Source organism: Rhipicephalus sanguineus, chromosome 4 (genome assembly GCF_013339695.2).
Source record: "Rhipicephalus sanguineus isolate Rsan-2018 chromosome 4, BIME_Rsan_1.4, whole genome shotgun sequence".
In the NCBI taxonomy this organism is placed as follows: Eukaryota; Metazoa; Arthropoda; class Arachnida; order Ixodida; family Ixodidae; genus Rhipicephalus; species Rhipicephalus sanguineus.
In genome coordinates, this window is record NC_051179.1 from 33,469,926 (window position 1) to 33,496,068 (window position 26,143).

At 47.8% G+C, this 26,143-nt stretch overlaps 1 protein-coding gene across 1 annotated transcript in view; it reads left to right on the forward strand.

Moving 5' to 3' along the window:
- The window catches only part of LOC119389731 (uncharacterized), a 63,419-nt gene that overhangs the window by 4,009 nt on the left and 33,267 nt on the right, over positions 1–26,143 (forward strand). Inside the window, exons 3-10 of the mRNA XM_037657103.2 lie at positions 993–1,102; positions 2,580–2,627; positions 6,857–6,976; positions 9,279–9,365; positions 13,473–13,732; positions 19,698–19,883; positions 20,501–20,608; positions 24,457–24,599. Coding sequence (XP_037513031.1) covers positions 993–1,102; positions 2,580–2,627; positions 6,857–6,976; positions 9,279–9,365; positions 13,473–13,732; positions 19,698–19,883; positions 20,501–20,608; positions 24,457–24,599 — 1,062 coding nt within the window. The remainder of the gene's footprint in view (positions 1–992; positions 1,103–2,579; positions 2,628–6,856; positions 6,977–9,278; positions 9,366–13,472; positions 13,733–19,697; positions 19,884–20,500; positions 20,609–24,456; positions 24,600–26,143) is intronic.

Genomic DNA, 26,143 nt, shown 5'->3' on the forward strand with positions numbered 1-26,143 from the left:
TAGTAGCATATGCAGAAAATACGAACGATTTTCTTTTCGTCCTCGAACATACCGTCGCTGGTTCCATGTAGTCAACATCTGGCTTAATGCTAACCTAGCACTGCTAAATGTCAAACAAAATTCATAATGTATTCTCCAATCAACAAGCCACATGTTATGAATGTAGTTACATTCCTTTCAACCGCTGCTTACTGAGCATAAGTTTATCGTTTTTTTTTTAAATGAAAACTTCGCACGGTAACTTTACCAAATGTAAGCGCGTATAGCGCTATCACTTGGCCACTATATATAAACACGACCTTTTAATGATGATGATCGTTGGCGTTTTGCGTCCCCAAACTACGATATGATTATGAGGGACGCCGGACTGGACGGCTCCGGAAATTTCGACCACCTGGTGTTCTTTAACGTGTACCTAAATCTAAGTACACGGGCCTCTAGCATTTCGCCTCCATCTAAATGCGGCCGCCGCGCCCGGGATTCGATCCAGCGACCTTCGGGTCAGCAGTCGAGCACCATAGCCACTACACCAACTCGGTGGGTCAACCTTTTAAGCGTAGTTTCCAATGGCTTCTTTATTTGCACGTGTAGTGTCGGAATAATGTTGGCATAATACAACAGTACAAAAACAAATTTCAATAACGTGAACAAAATCGATTTTCTTGAGCCTGAGATTCGGCGACTGCGACTTGATGCTACCCCAGCAAAGTTCTCTTTACAGTGCCCCGAACGTTACGCGTGTTATGGATGTGTGCCGTCCAGGCCCGTAGCCAGGACTTTTTTTCGGGGGGGGTGGGGGTGGGGCACTTGCTTAAAACCTTGACTTTTTGAGAAAAACACCTACTTTTATTATTTATTTTTGGTAAAAAACACATACTTCACCAAAATTTCGGGGGGGGGGGGGGGTAGGGGGCCCGGGCCCCTAGCCCCCCCCCCCCCGGCTAAGGGCCTGGTGCCGTCATTTTCATGCTCTGTGTTGTATCCACTTGCAGGGGCATCATGAAAAAGCTTTCAAACTACTGGTTTATCGTCGGGTCAATACCACTGGTGATGTTCCTACTCGTCTGTCTCCCCACTGTGTTCTACGTCAAGTCCATTTCAGGTAAATATCTGCGGGGGAGAGGACATAGGCTACTTTCTATTCACCGCTTTAGGGCTTGCTCACAGCTGCGACCAGCGTCGGCCGCGCGACCAAGTTAGTCGCAAACGGTCGCAAATAGCCGCTTTGGTCGCGAAGCGACTGCTTTGGCACAGTCGCTCGCTGCTCGATTTTTCAGTCGCGCGACTGCAGTCGCAAACCTCTGCACCAATCAGACGCGCAGGAACAGGATGTCACTTTATATTACGGGGCAATGGCAATGGGAGCAGACGCGAATTCTAGTGTGACGACAGGTATAGGTCGCACGCAGGTGTGAACACCGGTCGCGTATAGTCGCTTTTGGATCGCCAGTCGCGAAAGGTCTCGTGACCGGTTGCTATTCGCAGGTGTGAACGAACCTTTACCGCTGATATCTAGCCCTGATTACCCATCGCACACTACAATGGCACCTTTAGCGCGCCGAGTATTGCTCTAAATGATGCACAGTGCGCGATCCCTCGCTTTGTATTGAAGGGAAAGAAATTCGCGCGGTGCAGCGAACCACCGCCAAGCACTCGAGCGCATGAGGCGCTTGAAGTGATTTACGAAAAGTATTCGTGCTTTGATGTTGCGAGTGTCGTGAGCATATGCGATTATATATAGTCGCTAAGAGCTTGACACCGAACTCAGTTTGTCCAGAACGTGCTCTGAAGCTGCTTTAATTTGTTCTTTCTTATTTCCTTTTGTAGCTCTTTATCTCCAAGAGGCCTTTTTTCTGCATGCTAGCCCATCTTTGGAGGGGGGGAGGGGGACATTGTTAACCCGGTCGACCCATCTCCCTAGCTCTTATATATCCAAGAGTTCTTTCGCGTAAAAAAAAAACAAAAAAAAAACACACCTCACAGGATCTCTTACGCATTCGCCTAAGACACTCGAAAGCGAAAGGCATCTTATTTTTCCTTTACATTCGATGTATCTCCCCCCCCGCTCCCATTCGAAAGCTGTCCGCACCTAAAGTGGTTTCGCACTACTTCTGTGATCGGCCCACCTTTGGCCAAGCGGCGTAGTCATGCGATTACGTCATCCTGTGACATCGCGTTATGTGACGTCATAGTGACGTTACAAATTTTGGAGATTTGTGACGTCATGATGACTTCGTATGATGACGTCATCATGTGGTGGTACTTTTTTCCATCTCTTGCGTTGACGCCGACGGTCAGTTCTCGCGTTTGATGAGGCATCTAAGGCTTTCGCCTTAAGTTACGGTAATGATTGAGTTGAGTGGTCCGCTTAACTGTGACCGCAGGAATGGCCACCGCCGCGTCTTAACACGTTTTCATCAAGCACGTGTAGCACGCGAGAAGCTGGCAGCAAAGGTCTCGGAGCTAGCTTATTATCAGGCGCCAGCTGATGCGAAAGTTCGATGCCTCAGTTAGACTGTATATATAAGCGCGTGTAACGTTGAGTGCTTTACAGAATCGCTGCTTTATTGTCCTTGCAGAGTACAAAAACGCCTTCTACTGCAGAAGCAAGGCATGCGATGCCTTAGGTAAGTTTTCTTGGCAGTCTGCGTTCCGCAGAAGTTCTTAATAATAATTGGTGGGGTTTTACGTCCCAAAACACGATATCTTCATGAAAGACGCCGTAGTGCGCAGGAGTTCTTGTCGGACTATGTTGCTGTAATATAACTATAAAATGAGAGGGGCGAGCTTTAACATATAAGGACGCGCCCTTCCAACCTACTTCGTCTTCGTACCAATTTCCAGCCTTTATCTTATATACACTCAAAAAACAACAAAAAGTGCAAAAAAGAGTATGTGTTACTCTTTCCGGGAAGTCCATGACTTGCCACAGACACGTTAACTTCCTTGTGGGTCCCACCACTCTCCGACGAGAGTATAATGATCTGCAAAGAGAGTTCACATGTCTCTTGAAAGAGAGTCATATACATGTCAAGTAAGAACTCGAAACGATAAAGTCAGCGGTCTTTTATTTTTTTTTTTCTGCGTGCAGCTGCGTGTTTCGGTAACAATGTTGGGGTTTTATGTCCGAAAGCCGCGATAAAATTATAAGGGACGCCGTAGCGGAGGGCTCCGGGAGTTTAGACCACCAGGTGTTCTTTAACGTGCACTTAAACCTAAGGCATGCGACCGCCGCGGCCGGGATTCAATTCCGCGACCTACAAGTCGGCAGTCGAGCACCACAGCCACTTCAGTGGATATTGAGAAAAGGAAAAAGGCACCTAATTTCTGTCTGCCTATAGGCGACACGGCGCAGTGCCTTATAGGGGTGGGGGTGAGGAGGGAATAAAAGAAAAGTAGGAGAAAGAAATAGAGAAAGAAGTGATAGGGGGACATCCATCCAACGAACAGAGAAGAGGACAGGAAAGATGGGGGAGACGGTCACGGGAGTTCAAGGACGGGACCACGAAACACCACAGCCACTAGACCACCGTGGCGGGTAGAGTCTTCCGAGGAGGTGTGCGTATACGTTCGAGACAAAGAAAATCCAGTGTCACAGAACTTTTGGGATATAGGAATCAACTTATGAGCGTTTGATTTGAAGTAGCCTTGAACTTTATCAGTACCCATAGATATCTGCTATACTCGAACTCAGCAAGACGCGCGTAGCGGCAGTCTTGAAGAAGCTGGCTCGGCTAACTTGGCGGGAAGTAAGTGGTGTTTCTGTGGACATATAAAGGGACGCAACGTTCAACCGTCACGTAATGTCCCGCGGGACTGACGAGAATTGAAAAGCGCCTATAGGTACAGTAAATGCATCAATACAGAGCAGACGGTTTTCTTGTGAGCAACTTAAAGCCCCTGAATGAAATTTCATCCAGGGGCTTCGCAGAGCTGGGACAGCTGCGTAACCTGGCGGAGGATATCTGAACCACGCGCTTCTCTCTACGTGGCCTCTGAGATCCGCCCTAGCAGCGCGACGAAACACCAAGTTAACCCAAGAAATACACCAGGGCACGCGAACGTGGGAGGGCCACTACCAGACAGGGCTGGACAGTATCGCGATAGTATCTGAGATACTTTCGAGTATCTGTATTTCTGTATCGAGATACATCCGAAAAATGTATTTCTATCTCAGTAGTGAAATACTTTTACGATGTATCGAATATATCGCGATACTGTGCGGAACACGGATATCTCGATACTGTTTTAGTCGGAAATGAGGTGACTTGTTTCCTAGGTGGAAAGGAAGACCTTTTTGTGCTAAGCCAAGAAAAGACACAGCGCCAGTCGGTGACACAGGGAGGGCGGCGTAGGGACCCGAGAAGAGATATCACTATGAATCAAGCCTTTTCGACCATGAAGGCGGCATCTCTTCGTTATAACACAAACTTGTGCTCGTCTCCAGCTGTAGAGAAACATTTCTCGTTCGCAAGTTCTTGTGTTGAGGCGGAGCAGATGCTGTATAGAAGGCAGCCTATTTGAGAAGCTGGCGTTGCTTAAGTGCAATTAACGCAACAACTTTCTCAGCGAAACAGATATTGTGTGTATGATAAATGTATACTTTTTCTTAACTAACTGCTGCTCGTTAGTGTTTTGAGCGATATGCATGACTTGCAAATTTCGATCCGCTGCAACATTATTCACGATCAGGGGTGGGCAGAGATACTCAGAAAAATATTCCAGAATACAGATATCGAAATACACGTGCTGGAAGCCGAAAATACAGATACTGAGATGCATTTGTCGTTGACGTAACGGAATATTCCGGAGATGCGTTAGCGAAAAGACGAAAGAGTATCCCGGAATACAGATACAGGAATACAGATACTGGAAGGCTTTAATTATTTTGGGGATGCTGATGCTCCGCAAAGGGATTTACCGACGGCAGCATAATGGTGGGAATAATATTGCAGCGCATTGGCAGCTTCAAGTCAAGCATATCGCTCGAATTACTAACAAAAATGAAGAAAAAGTACACATTTATCTTACACAACAAAATCTGTTTTGCGGAGAAGTTTGCTGCGGTAATTCAACTTAAGCGACAGCAGTTTCTCAAATAGGCTGTCTTCTAGACAACGTTACAACGTCAGCGTCACGACCACGTGACAATATATGCTTGCCTTATTGTTTAATTAGTATCTTAGTCAATTTTAGTTTTTCGTATAACTAAATCTTCGTATCTGTAAAAATGTTCGCATCTACCGCAAAAAAAAGGGAGCGATTTAAAAAAGATTTGACGCCGCCATGGAGCAGCCTGCACGCTAATGCATGACAAAAAATCGTGGATTAAATGCGCACGCCAGAAGTTTCTTAAAGGGGCCCCGAAACACTTTTTCGGCATGTTCGGAAAACGCTGCCGATTGGTAGTCGAGGCTCCTGAGAACACGCGAGCCAAACATTATAGCGCAGCACGCGGCCTGGAATTTACAATTAATGTTCAGTCAGCTAGAAATCGTTCCCTCTTCTTTCTACGAATGATACCTTATACCCAATGACCGCGCCATCTACCCAAATTTTACGGCCATTGGCTGATTTGAGCATCGTGAGCTGCATAGTTTACACGGCCGCCGCGGGAGGCCGCCACGTGCACGCGCTCGCTATCACGCTTAAATTGAGCCGCGCGTTCGAAGAAAAAAAAGAAAAATGCTCAAGGTCAGGACGCGAGCGTGACGTAACAGCCTCCCCTGTGCCACCCCTCCCAGCTTAGCTTCCATGCGCTTTCGTCGGGACGAGAGAAGAGAGGAAGCAATGACAGCGTGCGACTAATCTCTAACTCCGCTCGTACTTGAAGGATTCTGAAAATTTTTGCGGTGCTCAATTCGTGAGGCAATCAGCTCCTTTAGCGAAGCAATTCGATGGTTACTTGGAAAAGAGTTGCAGGGCCCCTTTAAGATGAGTGCAGTTGACGAGAGTAATCGTTTTGGATGATACACACTTTGCTATTTTTAAACTGTGCGTGTTTTTATCAACGCAAAAAAATCCACAGCATATCCACAGGGTGAATGATGATGAGTGGGGCGAAGATCCGGAGGAAATCATCGGTGAACCGTGAATACTCCGAGTAATTTGCCCAGTATATGATCGCATCTGCAACGCAGCGAGCGCCTCCGCGCCATCTAGGGATCTTTCTGAGAACTAGAGGTGGCTACGACAGCGCCATCTAGTGAACACTCCAAAAACTAGAGGCGGCTATCCACTACTACTACTACATACTACAGAGGAGGGACAGACCCGCACCCAAAGGAGCTTCGCCCCTAAAAACATACGAGCGTAATGTTTTTTAGACGTGCTCCTATAGGAGATGTGAGCGTACCTTGCCGCTGATAACGGCATTTCAGATTACCGATTATGATAGGTTAGCTTAATAACTTTTCAGCAACAACTTCTGTGACGGTGCCTTACACAGAACATTTCGAGGGAGTCAAATTCTAATGCAATTTTCCATTTCCCCACTTCTTTCTTGCTTGAATGAAGCACCTCATTCAAGGTACTCATCCGCAAGTTTTGCTGTGTTAGCATTTCCTGTTTTCCTGATTATCTTTTTAAGTACTGTCAGGATTGAGTTTTGGAAATAGATTATGAATTCGATTATCGAATATCAAATGATGGCGAGCCACTTTTGATAACCCCGAGGCTTTATACAAATTAACCGTAATTTATGCTAGTCTGGAGCTCACGTTATTAGGGGCCGCATCGGTTAAAACACGCCGGGAGAAATGTGACGGGCGGTAACTTCGCACACTGAAGTGAGTTCTATCTACGTAAGCGCGGTGTGTACAGTTAGGCTAAGTTGCGTTGTTTTTTCTGCTTTCAGCGCTAGTGACAAAAGCAGCCCGAGATGCTAAACCCTGCGATGACTACTTCACCTCCGTATGCAAAGCGGCCACGGCTTTCGACGCCAAGAGTGTTGTGAAAAAGGACATCGATTTCGTCAGTACGTATGCATGGCGGAGGGGGGAGGGGGAGTGAAACCGTTGCCATTAGTGTTGGTAGATCTCCGGTGCTGGCTTCTCACTCACTCACTCACTCACTCACTCACTCACTCACTCACTCACTCACTCACTCACTCACTCACTCACTCACTCACTCACTCACTCACTCACTCACTCACTCACTCACTCACTCACTCACTCACTCACTCACTCACTCACTCACTCACTCACTCACTCACTCACTCACTCACTCACTCGGAAAATATTCGCTATAGCTACAGGCCCTCAAACACCTCTCAAACCCCTTTTTATTTGCGGTGGTCGTGGAGGTGAAAGACATTACAAAAGAGAGAGCGTGTGAGCGAAGGGGCCCAACAGACTGGTTGACATCCTCAGTCCGGGACGTCATAGGACGATCGCGTGGACTGATAATTGCGGGTGCCTTTAGCATAATTCTAAACATCGGTATGCAAATATTTCGTATTTTAATCGCAAAAAAATTATATTGCGACGATGCGATGACGTCATGTGATTACATAATCATGTGACGTGACTTTATGTAACGTCATAATGACGTCATTGCGTGAATATCTTTTTTTTGCGCCACTCTTGTTGACGCCGACTGACAGGCGAAATAGTTCCTAGCTCCTAATTAGAGTCAAGAAAAAAAACAATTCAATGCACGAGCAAACAAATCAGCGGTCTAGTGTATTTCAGACGACTTCGTGCTTTTCCTGATCAGATAATGCTGCGACGCGTCTTCATTCAAAACGTCATTTCGTCGCTGGAAGTTCCGGTCTGACGTAATACAGTGGCCTCACTTCCTGCGCTACCGGCGCGCTCAGTTTCGATATCGCCTGTGCCAGGACCTCTAAGTTCGATTTCTGATATCTCAAATTGCGCGCGTTTTCTTTCTTTTCTTTTTTCCTAGCGCGCAAGCGTATTTGCCCCATCTGTAAAATCGGTGTCGTCAAGCGTGTCCGCGCAAAGCAACGCCATCATAAAAAGAACCGAGTTACCTGACCTGGGAATCGAACCCAGGCATTCTGCGCGACTATAAAGTATTCTGCCGCAAAGCCACGCCACTACATGAAACTGCGTCGAAAAAAAAAAAAATCCCTGTAGAGGCGCCATGTAGGAGAGGGCATCAAATTAGCAGATGTAATGATACGTGGCAGAAGGACACAATCGCACCTGGCGTCACATGTGAACTGCGCAACAAGTGGGTGGTTCAAGGCTTCCACCTCATTACAAAAGGGCTCGGCCATAATTCATAATCAACATTAGCTACAGCACGAACGAAGTGTGCAGCTACACAGGAAAGCGCATTGCCTTACAGACGCTTAGTGTGTACTTGCTACTTCGCAAAATGGTGAATTATAGCGTAGTAGGTATTTCGCAACTTTGCTTTCAGTAAGCGCCCAAGGGTTTACAACGCGCACAGGCGCTCTGCACACTTCAGGTGTCCATGAGAAGCGGAGTATGGCGAAAAAATGACAAGGACGAGGGGAACGGGGCCCGATAACGCTATAGCGTGTGCCACTCTTAAACGTGAAGCTCGAGGATCCGCCAAATTTTAACACGAAAATGTTTTATACCGGGGACCAGCAACTTTGAGTGGGTGCGTGTATCAAGCTCAGCTGAGCCAGCTCGGTTGCGGAGCGGCCGATATCCTCCCGGATACCGTTTGTGTCAATTCGCTTGCTTCTTTCAAATAATGGCCAATACGGCGTTCGGGGACCGGGGGTAAGCGTTCCCGTGTAAACTGATACCATGGTCCAACACTGAAACACTGAACGCGATAACGCCATACTGGCTAACCTAAAAGGAAATTCCACGGGCAGTGAAGAAGGGCGTAACACCCACTCGCTTGCTAGTCGCCCGCGTTCACAAAGTGAAACGTCACTGTAACCTTTATGATTTCAATAAAATGGGTATGCCATCACTTGTGAGGGCCTACAACATTCCCACATAACTACCCCGAAGTCACTAATTAAAGTTAATTAAGGAGCTTTGGTTAATTACTCATGTAAGAGTAACTTTAAGTGCAACAAAGTATTTCCGAGTGAGCTTAATTTTGTGTGCGAAGACGACAGGTGCCTGTCATAAAGTTATAAAAAATCTCTGCTGTCTAAAGAAATAAACCCTGTCATGACCGGGACTGGAACTCCCGCCCGCGCGCCTCTCCAGTCCGGCCATGACCCAGTGCATTAGCTTAGTGAGTGTACTATAAGATGTCGCTACCGTCGTTGTTCGCTCTTAATGCGACGTTTTGGTTAATTCTGTTTTCCTCTATTTTCACAGTGAAGGCAAGCGGCATGTGGGGCGACAATGCACCGCCATACGTCACGGCCGTTGGGGACGTCAAAAAATGCGAGAAGGAAGCTAATAGTAAGCAAACTATTACGCAGCGGATCTTTAAAGGAGTGGTGACAGAAAATTTGTGAACCTCTGTTTTTTGCTCTTAATCAATGGCTACTGACTCGATAATAGCGGCAACGAAACTCATTTGCCCCAGCGCGAGACGAATGTTTAATTATATGCTCGTATGTTACGACCAGAGGCAGTTTCGATTTCGAAGAGCACTCGGTAGCCCGGTGACGTAGATGGTCTACTTGGTAAACAAGACCGCAAGAACCAGTGACGTCACTGGCCAGCTTCTGCTATGTTGTCAGTGCTGCTGTTTCGTTTGCTGTGTTGAGCGGGTGTTGAGCGTTGCGAGTGCTTGTTTCCTCGATTTGTCAAACTACGTTGCCTATCTAGTGCGGCGATGGACGAAAGAGCTGGCAGGAGTGTAGAAATCAGTAAGAAAAGCTCGATTCACTTTGCGAATCTCGCCGGTAGCTGAGGCGACGTTTTCCGCCAGGCTTGGAGTAGCCGCAGCATTAGACGTGCTGAAACATTTTCGCTCCGATCATTCGTAAAGTAGCAGGATGAGAAGTGACGAAGGAAGCATTGAAATCACAAAATTGGCACTCTGTAACAGTGTTTATGCGTAACATGCAAATGACGTGATGTACGCTTTACTGACTCGTATTTATATCAGGCAACGCCGCGTTCTCAAGGCATACCAATCCCACGTACGCACGTCGGAGGGTCGAAGCAGTTATCTGTCCACTACGCAATATGATCCCGGCAGCAGAGAGCTTTAGTTCGTCTGTAGACTTCCTATCGTTTGCGGGTACCCGGTTACCGGAGCTGTTGACGGCTGCAGCAGCAGCAGCAATTGCGTACAACTGCGGAGCCCGTAGCGACATCTTGTGGAGTTTTGTCCAACTACAATAATTTTTTATTCGATTTTTTCCGTCGCGTTGTAGTTCTTGTCGGGAAAAAAAGCAATGAGAATACTGTGAGCTGCTAATTATCTCACTGCAAATGCTTTACATAGAATCAGTAAGCGGGTAAGTCGCTGCGATGTTATATTGTAGGTCTCTGGTTAGGCTACGCATCATCAGGTGTCGCTACCAGCTTTGTCGGTCTCGTACACGCCTCCGGTAACCCGGCCAGAACTCGTGACGTACGTGGTATCCACTCGATGACCTCATCGTGTTTTGCTTCTATTTCCGATCCGGCAATTTCACGAACTTCAAAACTCAATTAAAATACCTTTTAGGCTCTATTTGTGGCTGATATTGTACATATGGCACCTATATGCACCCATTAGTGTGATTCAACAGTCAAATTGTGTCCGAATTTTCGTGTCACCACTCCTTTAACGCCTCTTCTTTTGGTATCTATTCGTGCACGTCCTAGTGGAGAGAAATACGACAGTTTCGAGAGTACATGTATCGATAACGACGAAGGCAACTTTGCTGTCCAAACAGGATAGCGCCTGAGTAGTGTGCCTGCAAGTTTGCCGGCCCTCAAAAACGTACTTAAACGAGTGGTAACATGACGAAACCCCCCTTCCCCGCCTCCGTACGTTGTTCTAATGTGATTGCGTTGGAAACAAGGCTGCGAGCGGCTTCTGGTTCTTGGTCATCACCCAATCCGTGCACAATATTCCGCGTTTATTGGACGGCGTACACCCGCGGTCCATATTTGAACTGTACTAGGGTGAAGTGTTGAAGGACCGTGCTCAATGCTGATGCGTTAGTTGTCAGCGGGCCTGCAGGATGGAATGCTGGCGTTCCGTCCAGCGTTGCCGTGGCCCGCCTTGTACGACAACGGCGCACTTAAATGACGAACGGTATACCCCAGTGCAAAGATGCATGTGGTCAATCAAGAACAGCGTCATATGTCGTCTTGGTCTCATCTATACTGCCATGCGCGAACGCAACTAGAAGCCGCTTGCAAGCATGTTTTCTTTTTTTTTTTTTGTCGCGATAGCGTCGAAGAGCTCGTTTCGCAGAAATTCCGAAGTCGGTGACGGCGTCGTTGGTTGTGAGCGAAAAATGATCAGCTTGTCTGGTGACCGAAAAATTGAGAAAGATGCAAATAAAATAAATAATAAAAATCTTCTGGTTGCGGTGAGAAGTCGAACCCAGGCTGTCTTCGTGACAAGCAGGTGTTCTGCCACAGAGCTACGCTATTTCTTAAAACTCCTTCGAAAATAAAGCACTATATAAATGTCATGTAGTGGAAGGAGTTTCGTTAACGCATGTAATATTGCGTGGCAGAAGCGTAGAAACGCGCCAGGCGTCAAAACATGGGAATCGCGCAACGAGTGGGTGTATTGAAGGCCCACCCATTGCAAAGCGCTCAGACATATGTAATCACCATCAGCAGCTTTGGGAGGGGGGGGGGGGGGGCGACCGCCCCTACCGCCCCCATCTGGATCCGCCACTGTCTGTCATACAACCACTAACGCTTTCTTTTTATGTTTTATTTTTGCTTTTTCTTGGAATGTATGGACGACCTTCCTCGGTGATGGTTCTGGGGTGCTTCGCAAGGAATTGAAAGTTCGGAGGTGGTAGTGGCATAAAATTCGCCAAGCCGCTATAGACGTTTTCGCGATTGCGATAGTAGCAGCAAGCGTTCTACCCGAAGCAACTTCCGGTCTCCGCATTTATCATTCTCTAACACCGAAGCAAAAACCACGTTTTTAAGTTGTCCCAGAGCAAGGAAAGTCTCTTTCTACGTTTACGGACTAAAAGGAGGGCGCGCAAAATTCCAGAGTACCTCTTACAATCTTGTATATAGCTTAGACCAGGGGTCTCAAACACACGGCCCGCACACGACAGTCTTCGTCCCACATTTTTTTTTTTACTTTCTGACTGTTCCTGACATTGCTAAACGGTGCTCGAACTACTTTTCTCGCCTATAGTGATTGATAACTCTTTGTTCGGGTAAGCTACACAGATGTGACTGGTCTTAAGCATTTTTTTTTTTCGGGAGGCACACCGAACGGTCACCATATGTTGAAACATAGCCGCGGAGCAAAAGCTGTATATTTCCTGAATCGGCGTCCAGATTTTATCTATTCTGGAGACCGGTATCGGTATGTTTCTCAAATCCTGATGTGGAATCCCTGTCAGAAATTGACCCATATACGGGATAAGAGAAAGGTTTTCTTTGAAATGGCAACGATAGCTGATATTTTAATCCCCCCCTTCGTCCCCTTTCTTTACTGTACCGGCCCTTTCAGGGACTAAATTTCGTGACTGCGGCCCGGTAGCTGATGTGAGCTTGAGACCCCTGGCTTAGACGTTTAGTTATTGGGGATATTTGACAAAACAGAGAATAGTGTTGCAAATCTGCGTGCTGCTCGCCAAGGCTTTTCTTCCCCACCAATGCTAGTGTGCTGCTACGTCGCTGGACAAAAGCGGACGCCGTCCAGGGTATGTGTTTGTAAACACTGAAACCGTATGCATTCATACGTGGACGGACTGTTAGCGAAGCTGTATTCGCGTTTCGCTCCTTTCTCTGGCGTGAGCGACTTCAGACGGTGAGCACGTTCATCCTCGTATTCGCGGTGCTTCGACGATTCGCCGTTTTTTGCGCGGTCCCGCTTTCGCTACTGTTGCTACTGTCGACGCTGCTCCGCTTTGTTATACAGGCTTTTCTTATACCGCCGTGAACGCTCTGCGCCGCATCTACGTAGGGTGCCTTGATGCGCTCTTCATCCGCTTCAAGGGGGGCGCCGAGGCGCGCTACCTCGGCGTCTCGCCTTATTCGGTTTCTCGCAATGTCTACGTCATTAGGGTGCCTTATTGCGCGCTTTCTCCGCGCACATACGTCTTAGCGCAGCAGCGCCACCAAACTACCACAGGAAGAGAGAGAAACGGGAGGGGAGGGGCGTAGCGTGGCGGCGCGTGACCTCCGCGATGAGCTCCGGCAATGCGCCATTGCTACGGCGCGTTGCCGGAGCTAATCGCGGAGGCCACGGGTGGCGAGGCGAATTCGGATAAGTGTCGTGTGCCGTACGCAATCCATAGTTAACAGATGTCGAATGTCACTTTGGAACGTTTGGAGCAATGCATCTGCAATGCATCTGTGGCACATTTTTCTACCCGATACAGAGTTCTAAATATACTATACGCACTACTTTTTCCTTAGGTCCAGGAGCTATCACGTGGGCCATGATCGGCACCGTTATTGGTGTCCCGTCAATCAGCACCGCGATGGGAAAGCTGGGTCAAGGAACGCAGTTGAAGCCAGACATTATAACTATGTGCACTACGGCACAACAATACGGTATCGACTGCATGTTTCACTTCGAATGGATGCGTGGCGCCACAGTCAGGGCCTTCGGTACGGATCCAAAACCGACCATCGGAGAAGGATTGCCGACACCGGCGAAGAGTGCCGACATAGCTGTGAGTGCCCACTATTGTGGCCGGTCGCGTCTTCATAGCCCCACTTAATGCGCTCTTACCGATGGTTCTAAGTAATCAGTGCCGCACATTACTCTCCTATTTTGAAAGTTTACAGTGGGCCTACATCTGTCTAGGTTAACAGAGAATTACCTTACTGTTGGACTGTGATGCCTCACGAATCGCCTGCCGCAGATTTTTTGTCGAAACCGTCACGTGTAAGCGGAGTTATCGCACAAAGCCAGCGCCTTGTGACTCCTTCTGGAAGCCACACAGGGGGTTTGGTTAAAGGTCAGCACGCCGTTCAAAAATTCTGTTGCTACGCGTCGTGTTCATGAGTATTTTCTCTTCCTTTATGGCGATTAGCAATTATATGGCCCACCAGCATACTTACCGTCGCCGTGAGGTTCCGTATATTGTCCGAGGGTGATAGCGTCGTTCTATGGGCGAGTGACGGCTTGCGAGGGCTGCCGACAATTTTGGATGCACGGAGCTTAAAGAGGCCCTGCAACACTTTTTCAGCATGGTCAGATAGCGCTACCGACCAGTAGTTGAGGCTCCTTAGAACACGCGAGCCAAATATTATAGCGCAGCACGCAGCCTGGAATTTACAATTAGTTCTCCAAGTCCGCTAGCAATCGTTCCCTCTTCTCTCGACAAGTGATGCCATAAACCCAAATGACCACTCCATGAACAGTCCATGGCCATTGGCTGATTTTAGCATTGTGAGCTGCATAGTTTCCGCGGCCGCCACAGGATGCCTCGGCGTGCCCGCGCGCTCGCTCTCGATCACACTGAAAGTGAGCCGCACGTTCGAAGAAAAAAATGTACTCTAGGTCATGACGTGCGCTTACGAACGGACGTAGCTTCTTGCTCCCGTCATCCCCCCCCCCCCTTCCGTAGCTTTCAGTGCGCTCGCTGGTACCAAAGGAGAGAGGAGGCGCTTAACGCGTGCGACTGATGCCCATAACTACGTTCTAACATGACGGATTTAAAAATTTTTTGCGGCAGTCGATTCGTGAGGGCAAAACCCCTTGGATGGCGCCATTCGATGATAAGTTGGAAAAGTGTTGCAGTGCCCCTTTAACCCCACTGAATACCTTGCTAAGCCTGTAACTTCGCAAAAACAGTCACATATATGGCCGGCAGTTCGCCACAGAATACGGGTGTTCTCACTTCAACGCCGTCCAAACGGCAGCAGAGTAGCAGACAAGGAAGTTATAGAAGCGTCACCAACGGCGAGCTGTTGAACGAGAGCTGGGAAACGCGCTCTCACAGAAGTCCGGCTACCTGTGCAGGTCAGGAGCAATGTCCCTCACCTCATGCGCCGAGAAGCTGTTCAAATATGTGGTTCTTAACAGACCAGCTCCTTACATGCAAGAAAATGAGGACGTGCTCGCCACCGTGCATGCATTCAGCCACCGTTTAACAAAACAAGGCGTCTTGATATAACTAGAAAAACACAGCAAGAACACAAGCTTGGTCATGGACGTGAAAGCAGCTTTGACAGTGTCTCTCAACAGGCAATGTTGAAGAAACTCCAGGACACGCACTGTGGTGAATGAACATTCCGCTACGTACAAAACTTTCTCACCAGCAGAACAGCGGCAGTGTGTCGGGCTCTCTTAAAATTATACGATCTTGAAACGGCAAACAAAGGAACACCGCAGGGCTCTATCATCTCGCCTCTCCTTTATAATGTCGCCACGCTGCAACTACTAATACATCGAAAGAAATGGGCGGGGGATAAGACACGCCCTTTATGCAGATGACATCATGATCTGGACAACAGGTGGCTACCGAGGAAATCAAGAGGATGTTTTTAATAGGTGGTGGACCGTACAGAATCATATACCTGTAGGTTTGCAGGCTTGCGTGCGCTATACTACTCATACTACAAGCTAGTACTGGAGGACGACCTCCAAAGAGTGGAATTCCAGAACCAGGGCTCTGCCTGAACGAAGGGCAAATCTCTAATGCAGAATTGCTCAGAATCCTCGGTCTACGTAGGGCAAGGATAGGCGTGCAAACGGGGCGGGCCAGGTGGGGGAGGCGCCTTTCCTAATAATATACGGGGAGCGTCATGCGGGCACAATACCGTCATTCGTTAACCTCTTCACCGCCGAAAAACAGATGCACATTCGCAAATTATTTGAAATGATTCCACATGTGGAAAGAAAAAATTGGAACAAAAATTTCATTTAGAAAGGCTAAACATGAGCGTCTACAAATGGGGCCCTTAAGGTATGTCGCCACCCTTTCAGAAATTTTTTTTCTATAGCTATAAAATATTTTATAATAATGAAAATTTGTCAAAAGTGGGCATTACGCCCAACGTCATAAATGATGCAAATAAAAAGTGGCTTTGTAGGAACGTAAGGAGCACAATTAATTGTTTAATGAACTAGAAAAATTGCAATATCTACAAGCTGCATTATTGTAAAGACATTGAAAAACATCTCGCACATTTAGTTTTCAAACAATTGCCCACAGTATCAAGTTACCATCCTTTTTAAATTGCCCTTGTTCAGTCACAGCTAAGTGTATAAAAACATAGTACCCCAAATTTCACTCTCCGCGTAACTCTAGAGCGCAAAACAACAGATTTTGAGAAAAATAGGTTTAAATATTTTAAGCGAATTTTCAGGTAACAAAACGCATCCAGTACGTCTAAAAGTCATCATAATGTTAGGTTGTGCCCTCCTTGGAAGCTGTACGTTCTCTCTGCATGTGAGCGGAAGCACACTTCGTTTCTCGCCGGTTTAGCGTCCCAATTTGACTGCAGTGCCGCCTTCTAGCAATGGTTAAGCATGCAGACATTAGTTGTGTGTTTTCAGGTTCGATGAGTGCCCGCTTGTGTGCCCCTGTTTCCATCAGTGAACTTACTTTACAGCATTGTAAAACTCAAATGTGAGTGAACTTAGTTCACAGCGTTGTAAAACTCAAATGTACCCTCACATCACTCACTCTCACTTCCCTTTCCCGCTGCCTAGCTATATATGGTTTTGCCTGCCTAACGCCATACATGCAATGCTTTGCCCTCTCCTTTCCTCACATCACTCCTCCTCAGCCTGACTTCCCTTTCCTGCCCCTTTGCTATGCATGGCTATGCTATACATTGTTTTGTGTGCGTGACGCTAAGCGGCGACATAAGATAACAACATACGATGACAGCATACTTCCCTCCTCCTCAGCCTCACTTCCCTTTCCCGCCTCCTCGCTATACATGGCTATGCTACAGATGGCTATGCTATACGTGATTTTGCCTGCGTTACGCCAAGCGACGACGACAGCACACGACAGCCCGGGCCCCTAAAGTGCTCCACACTTAAAAATGTGCCTAAGATGTTGTAGCTTACTACGACAAAGTGTTATGATATAAGATCCACATGTAGCGGCAGTTCTGATTAGTTGATACCCATTACAGAGACGGACCTCAACACCCTCATCCGGAGGGCCATCAATATGGCCTTAATGATCTCGAAGCGTGCCCCGACAAGCGACTTCTCCACTTGGGGCTTCACAACACCTGGGAGGAGCTCGTCAAAACGCAGTTAGCCAACTCGAACGTTTCAAGCTTATTGAAACGGGCTAGTCAACACTTTGACGATTAGGACATGCTGAAGCTATGAAACTGTGCACATATCTGCAGCCCCCGTTGCAAGAAATGTGCATTCAACCCTCCACGTAGGAAGAAGAAAAACCAAAATAGCGAAGCCGAAATCCTGAGGCACGATGCACCGATGCTGCGAAATACTCTGAAATATCAGCGTCGCCAACAGCAGAGGCAAAGAGAAAACGGTGGCTAACATCTTAAGATGAATGGATACGGCAGTAGAAGCAGCAATAGCCTTTACCAAATCAACAAGCAAGGAAGCAGCATTAACACTCGCCGATTCCTAAGCAGCTTGCCGAAATTTTCAGAAAGGGGGATTTCCAGGAAAGCCTTACAAATCCTTACAGCAAAGGCAAAGAAGCACCTACCAGACTCATACATCGTTTCGACTCCAAGGCACGAGTCCCTGCGCGGAAACGAGTCGGCCAACGTTTCCGCCTGAGCTCGTGATCATCGGGTCTTTCCACAGGACGCGCTAAGGAGGATGGAGGTCGTTTCCAAAATGCACGCCCTCCAGCAAACGTTTTCGAGAAAGCCAGGTTCGTTAAACGGGGAAATTCGTAAAATCAAGGAAGCGATTTCTCGGTCCTTCGAAATATAAAATTGTAACGTAACGTCGCCCGAAACAGGACTTACACTCCCAGCCTAAATAGGGAAGGGGCAGAAACCCTCAGGAAACTGGAAACGAATACTTACGTTCACATCCAACTGCACCGAATCTCGCCCACTGAGCACTTGTATATCTGCATGTACCGTGATGTCCCTACACCCTATGTCATATGATATAGGGATGTGCACAAAAGCTTGGCACCGTAGACACCCCAGCAATAACCTAAGAGCTGTAGGAGGCCAAGCTATCAAACTCAGTACCGAAGAATCGGCGCAGCTTGATGTGTTGCTTTATTTTGCTACAAGTAACGCTTCCCCGCACTTTAATCTTTTAAGTGCGAATGCACTTCTTAAGCGACCCCGAAAACTCCGCCGGCATCCGCGCTCCTCCTCCTCTCCCCTAGCAACGGCGCGAGGAGCGGAGAGGAGCGTCTGTAGCAACGGCGCAGCGACGTCACGCCCCACGTTACTGCGCGCGCTCCGCCCTCCGCTCCGTGGCTGCGCGCGCCCCGCGCCGGCTCCGCACCGCTCTCCGCGCCGTGACGTCACGGCGCGTTGTGCAGCTGGCGCCTCCGCGCCGTGGCTGCGCGCGCCGCGCCGGCTCCTCGCACCCTCTCCGCGCCGTGACGTCACGGCGCCATCCAGCTGGTGTGCCTCTCCCCCCGTTAGGTTTGCACTCACCCTCGGCCGCCGCCTCTCCCCTCGCCCTGACAGCTCCCTCCTCGCCCGGTAACTGCCCCTCGTGTGCGTACTCTCCCCACCGCTCACCCCCTCTCCAACCGCCTGGCGTGTTTCGCTCCGCCGTCACGTGTTGTGTGTGTGGCGCCGGCGCGTCAGTCCCGTATATAAATGTCCGCCGGTTGCCGCTCGCTCTCACTTCTCGCTCGTGGTTTGTGGTAAACGCCGTCATAGGTATGGATCCATCGCAGGCATCAACCTCGACTGCGATACCTCCAACAACTAGTACAACGCAATCGAATGCGAGCATTGCACGCGTCGTTGAAGATGCTGCATCGGCTGAAGACAAGGCAGCGCAACGAAGGGCCCGTGATGCTGCGCGTAAGCGGGCCGCCGGTCCCGAAGCTAAGGCCCGTGCTGCCGAGCGCAGGCGGTCGAAGCGGGCTGCGGATCCCGAACTCCGCGCTCGAGAGGCCGATGAGAGACGTAAGAGGCGCACTGCCTGTGGTGATGAAGGCCGGCGGCGAGACGCCGAACGAAAGCGTGCGAAGCGAGCCGAGCACCCCGAAGCCGATCTGGCGCGGGGACGCGCGATGCGTGAGCGAGCGCGGGCCCTCGAATTCGATCGGCCGGACGCGCGCTTCAAGCGAGACTTCCTGGACCGCAGCTTCGGATATAGCTGCGCGGTGTGCGATCGACTGTGGTTCGACAACCTGAGCCCCATCTCGGCCGTGCGCAACGCCGCCAACAAGTTGAACGCGTTGCGGGTTCTTTGGAACGAGTTCGGAAGACAGTCGGGCGAGCACCGATGCGACGACATGGATGCGCAAGACCCGCGGCTGGCTCCCTTCGGTGCGTTCATTAATTACACTTAGTCATCATCATCAGTAAAAGTTCTTTGCACTTAAAAACGGCCAGACCTCAGTGGGTCGGCTGGCGCGTGCTCTCTCGCTGCCGTCTCCTTCGCTCGGCTCTGCAGTTTAGTCGCGCGCGCCCCCTCATAGCATCACCCCGTGCTTCGCACTTCCTCATACTCCCCTTCGGGGAAATGCGGGTTTTTTTCAGATTTCTGCTCCCGACATGGGAGTTATGGAGCCAAACCATTACCTTGTGGACTTGGGAGGACAGACACTAGATGATACGGTGACGCCGGTACACAATGCCATGAAAGATCTGGACGATACCCTCGATGATGATGTGTCTGGTTCCTTCTTGGCTGCGGGCAAAAGTGCTTGTAAGAAGATGAACGAGGCGAGTATTGGGACCTTTTCATAATATTGTCTGGCGAGTATTTTCGTTAGGTTTAAGGCTGCCTCGTAAAAAGCATTCAATTTAAAGGGGGACGCGGGGATCGTTTGTAACTTTTTCGTTTCTTGGTCTAGGTTGATGAAATTTGGCACAAACACTATAAATTATTTTGAAATGGCAAATTAAAATTTTAATAAAGATATCTTTGCTAGTTTTTATTTTATAAAAATTCGCAAGTTCCTTGCTTGTGGAAAGCCTGGCACAGTGATGAAACATGCTAGGAGGCTGAAGCTATTTTGTATCTTTGCTCACATACTGTTTGTACTTAATGACACTTTTAGATTTTTTTGCGGCATACTTAATTGAGCCAGCGAAATGAGAAAATTATAAAGTTAGGTACTAGTTCCTGGCTCGCGGGCGGGCATACATTTTGGTTCTGGAGCTTACACAGCACTGCCACAAAATATTGTCCCCTAGTATAGTATTACGAGTATACGTCCATAACGAATTTTCGGATATAACGAAGCCATTTCTTTTGTATCGGATGCAGCTTCGCTATAATGAGTTTTCAGTGTGGTATTTCTTTCGTTTCTCACAATCGCAAAACCTTTGCTTTGCAGCTTCTCGAATACAGCAAAGACCTGGACTACACAGTGGCGCCGCGAATGGTGCTCACCACTGAATTTTCCAAAATTGACAGCCTTACTGGATTTACATTTCAGAATTACGTAAGTGTGCCATATATTGTTCTATAGCGCACAGTAAGCCTATAATGAATCAAGATTATGACTAAATTATTTTGAGCTAACGTTCGCTCAAACCAGCAAACAAGTAACACTAGGTTTAATATGAATGTTAAGGTTCTACGTCCCAAACCAGGATATGATTATAGAGACGCCGCGGTTTAACGGGCTTCGGAAATGCTTAACACCTGAGGTTCTTTACCATGCTCCTAAACCTCAGCACAGCGGCTTCTAGCATTTTACCTCTATCGAAATGCGGTCGCCGCGGTCGGTATTCGATCCCTCGACGTTCGGGTCAGCAGTCAAGCGCCATAACCACCACCGCTGCGGGTAAGCTGAGGTTTGGCTTGCCACAATGAAGAACGCAGTGTTGTTCTTATGGCATCTGCAACCATGACCAGACTTGAAAAACGCGCGGGTGTTCCTCCTTACGCCGTTTGCACTGCGGCTCTTTTCACTTCCCGCCGCACCCCCGCGGTGTCGCTGTGCCCTTGCCATCCTCTAAGGGAGACTGAAGGAAAAAAAAAACACGATTTCTCTCATATTTGTAAATTACTCTTTCAGGATTCCAAAATCAGCCAACACGCTTTCCGCGAGAAGACACTTGGTAAGCCAGAAAACGCGCAACAAAAAAATGCTGGTGGCGACGCCAAAGCTCCCGCTCCAAGCGCAATGACGTCATAGATTTTGACGGCGTCTACTAGGTCCTACGCACGGTGATAGTGGTCCTACGTAGTTCCTAAACAGTAAAAATAAATTATGTTGTCCTCTTACGGGGTCATAAATGCCAAGCTTCGGGAAATTTCGTTCAGCCAATGACGCCAAAGTACGAAAAGTACACTTTGAAATCCGTGAAGTCGCGCGTGCAGAATTCAGCGCTATATTAACAAAAAAAAAAAATGAAACTTCGACTTTGATTTCCTTCTCTACTAGTAGACCTATGATGGTAAAATTAATGACATTAGAGTATACTCAGAGTACAAGTATCAATCTAAAACGATTCATTGTTTCACTTTAGTGTTCCTTTGAAGCTCCTTGATCTAGGAAGGTACGGGAACGCTTTGATCTACAGAGAAACCTCGGTGATACGATCACAGCTCATACGAATTTCGGGGTGATACGAATTTTTCGTTGGTCCCGGCCAAGGCCCATTGGCCTGCAGCGTAATGGAGTACGGTTGTTGCGAACCGATTTTCACCCAGCGACGTCTGATACGAACGTACGCTACCGCCCAGGTACGAAGAGGTGCTGTCCGCGCTGTCGCGCAAGACGCACCAAGCACGTACGAGCGCGGGAACGCAAGCGTTGGCATACGTGCCGCACCGTCAAATCTTCAGAATCACGTAGTAAGAAAAACACTTTTCTAAACGTGGACAAGGACCAAAAGAAGGCGACGGTGGTCTTGACGAAGGAGTCAGGCCTGACAACGTCAACACACGCGACCGTTGAGGTCACATTTGTGCGGGCACGCTCGTAAATCTCCCAAAAAACATCCCCAACACCTACGCGATAACAAAACCAGAACACAGGACCGTGGCTCTGTAGTTTTGTGGCTTTGATCCATCGCGTCAAAGCGCTTTCTTTTTGTTACTTTTGCTGCAGTACTCCGCTGTCATGCAAAAATGCATACTAAAATTTGGAAGGGGCTACTGCTGTCGCGGGTCACAACGCGCCTGGTTAATTAAATACGCGTATACGGACCGTATATTTACGAGTGCTGCTATGATTCACGACATCTAAAAACTTGACTGACAATCATTCAGGGTTCTTCCTGACGTTGCTGCGGATCTGAAAAACAATAAATGAAAATGTACTGCAGCTTTCTTTTGTCGCATGCTAATTTTCCTATGCTTTCAGGTGATACGAATTTCGGATGATACGAATATTTTTGGTGGTCCCGTGAGATTCGTATCACCGAGGTCTCACTGTATTTTCTTTAGCATTCATGTTCGCTACATGCTCACCAGTCTGATTACTACTAGCGCCAAGAAATTATAGTTGTAGAAACTGTGTAACTGAATTATAACGAGGAACACTGCAAGCCAGAAATATTTTCTTCCACCTCACCTAAATACATAATACCTCTGGGATGGGCTCATGGCCGAGAACTAAAAATTCGTGCTTACCCTGTCGACACAACGCGATATTGCTCATCTGTGACGCATTCAAGGTGACATCGAAGAGCGAGAAAGATGCAGTACTGTGCGCATCCGCGATTGTTTACGTAACATCATCATAAAACAGCACACACACTAGAAGACAAAAAAAAACAAAAGTCTTCGTGTGTGCGCGCCATTTTATGATGTTCTATCAACTCGCCCAAATAGCTACTTTGCTCAAGCTTACGTAACAAGTTTAACAAAACTACATTGCCCTTACTGCGCCAACTATCTGTCGGCTTTGCGCACGTTTCGTTTCCGATTCCACACCATGCACTCCCTCCAAGATCAACGCAACCTGGCAAGCGCCCGCATAGCTAAGGGCAGGATACGAGCCTTGTCCTAAATCTACGCTATTAAACTCGGGCGCCGCAACCCAATGTGAGCAACGTTCGTTCAGCGATCTCAGTGTTAAGTTGTATGCACGTATTTGTCAGCTTTCAGAATCATTGTACACGGGTTGAAAGCTCTCGATATGTATGACTGGCTTGTTTTGTTTGGATCTGACTGTACACATTGCTGTACCAGCTCGGGCACTCGCAATAAACGATGCAAACCTTAACTTGATTTACGCTGTTTTTGCCAGTCCTGGTCAGTTTGGTCACCTGGCAATAATTACACACACTAGCCGCGATTTAGCAACGACAATAAACAAAATACCACAGGGAGCGAGAAGCGCAGTAGCACAACCAGCGCGAACTGGCAGCAAAAAATGCGTTTTATCTAATGATGATGACAGTACTTGCAGCTACATCTCCCCTCGCTCTATTGCAGTTCAGTACGCCGCTGCTGCCCTTATTTCTGTACTGCAGTCAAATGTGCAGTTTCCGTTCTCGAAAGTGGTACAGATGTTCTCTGACAGAGCTTCCACAACTCTCGACACAAATGAGGGCGGAATACGCTTCAACGCAATGAACGCAACCTCCACAAATCCGCTTTTGGCCGCGGGAATCTGACCACTCGCGTCTGGCCATGTACACAACAAAAAGAACCTGTTTGTCATCTCGGTCTTCCTCCTCGCACGGTGATGAGGAGCGAAGACTTAAACGACCGAGGGCCGCTTTTAGATCATCAAACGCGTGTAACTCCGCTGTTAGGCCACCATTTAGAAACATTCTCATGGCCGCAACTGCAAGCACCTCAACCACATTTCGACCTCTGGGTGGTTTAGGGCCACTGCCTTTTTTCTGCTGCAAATGAGACGCGCGCAATGTGTATCTGTACAACTTGAGAAGTGTTCCTCTGCGCCACTTGTTCGGGCCGTTTCATCCTAAATACCCGGTAATGTGAGCGTAACATGGTGCCTTCATTAGTCACTGGGACAATGCTTTCGCGCTTTTAAAGAAAAACTCTCATGAGTCAGCGGCACACGTGCCTCTTTTTTTTCGGTAAAGTACTGGCTTGATTTTCAAGACATTTGTTGTACTCCTATATGTCTATGTTATTTATATGTATTCATACACCACGGTCGGTTTTTATATCATTGTGTCAAAATTACAGGCAAAGCTACCAAGGGCTATTTGCCGCAAGTCAGGCTCAACTGGGTGGAAGCAGCGTTGCGTATAAATGTGGGGTGGTGGGGGAGGCGCTATAGCTCTGACTTAAATATGGGAAGCAATGCGCAACTGCATGCAGAATGTCAATTTACATTTCATCTATCTTCCGTCTCTTTAGATTCCTCTCACCGAGGCGGTTCAAACCTTCATACCCGCAGTCAAAAACCACAAACGCTACCTTGTGCGGAGTCCAAATTACGTTGACCTGCTGAATCGGGCGATAAACTTTTGCCCCGTCGGAGGGAAGTGTTACGTTACTATGTAAGTAACTTGGCGTTGACACCTCCTACCTTACAGAAGATGCTGCAGATGTTCCCAGTACACTGCTTTTGTTTACGAGTGACTGGTAAGGGTTCAGATCACCTCGCGCGACTCCGGACTATTCAGTCGTTGGCAATGGCCGTGGGGTTTCAACAAGGCAGTGCTTTACGCGGTAAAGGGGTAGCGTGCTTCCAATGCGAAGCACTTCTGGACGATCCAAAGGTACATCTATCTATCTATCTATCTATCTATCTATCTATCTATCTATCTATCTATCTATCTATCTATCTATCTATCTATCTATCTATCTATCTATCTATCTATCTATCTATCTATCTATCTATCTATCTATCTATCTATCTATCTATCTATCTATCTATCTATCTATCTATCTATCTATCTATCTATCTATCTATCTATCTATCTATCTATCTATCTATCTATCTATCTATCTATCTATCTATCTATCTATCTGTCTGTCTGTCTGTCTGTCTGTCTGTCTGTCTGTCTGTCTGTCTGTCTGTCTATCTATCTATCTATCTATCTATCTATCTATCTATCTATCTATCTATCTATCTATCTATCTATCTATCTATCTATCTATCTATCTATCTATCTATCTATCTATCTATCTATCTATCTATCTATCTATCTATCTCGCAGCCGTTTCATTACCTTAACAATATAGGCATAGCATGTGACAAAAAGTTTCAATGAACGTAAAGGAGATAAAAATTAAAGTCGTGTCATGTATGTCACGTAATAGTTCTTGCAATGTTAGCCTACTATGACTCCAAAATGATCTGCTCTTATATGGCTAGGACTAGCTTTGCGCTACACCTTCTGCAAATGTGCGATACGCTACCTTCTGCGATCAGACGACACTTCTCAGAACGATTACTAGTAAGCGCTGGCTAAGCGTAAATCGGGAACCGTGATTGTAGTCTTCCTACGTCAAGTGACTGCCGCCATCGCGCAAGACTTAGCGTCGATAGGACGCAATCCGATGCTTAGTGTTGTGGTGCGCTGCTGTCACTCCGTTCGCCGGCTGCCTTGGACAGGTACACGGTGTCGCAGCTTCGAAATTCACCGATCTCTTGGTTGGCATCACACAACGCAACAATGGCGACTTTTGGTGCTATATACAGGAAAACGAGATCAGGGCTGGTCGCGCAGCTGACGTCAGAATGGGGTACGTTGCAACGCAGGCAGACGACGCTCGCGGTCCGTCGAAGGTTCCCCAAGTGTAGTGTAGCACATCATTTTTCTATATTTCATTTCTTTTACTCTTTTAAATACAAAAAAATATAGCAATTAGGTGTGTCTGACGTCACTCGCGCATGCAATTCGCCGTGGGGCAATGCGATGTCCAACGATGCTCATCCCTAAACCTCTAGAATAAATTACTCACTTTGCGCGGAACGCTTGAATCAGCCTGCTAATGATCCAAACTACAAGCGCTGCCGGCTCGCGGCGTTTGTACAAGATTGTCGAGACCATTTCAGGGCCCCCTTAAGTGATCGATGTGAGCGAGTGAGCAGTGT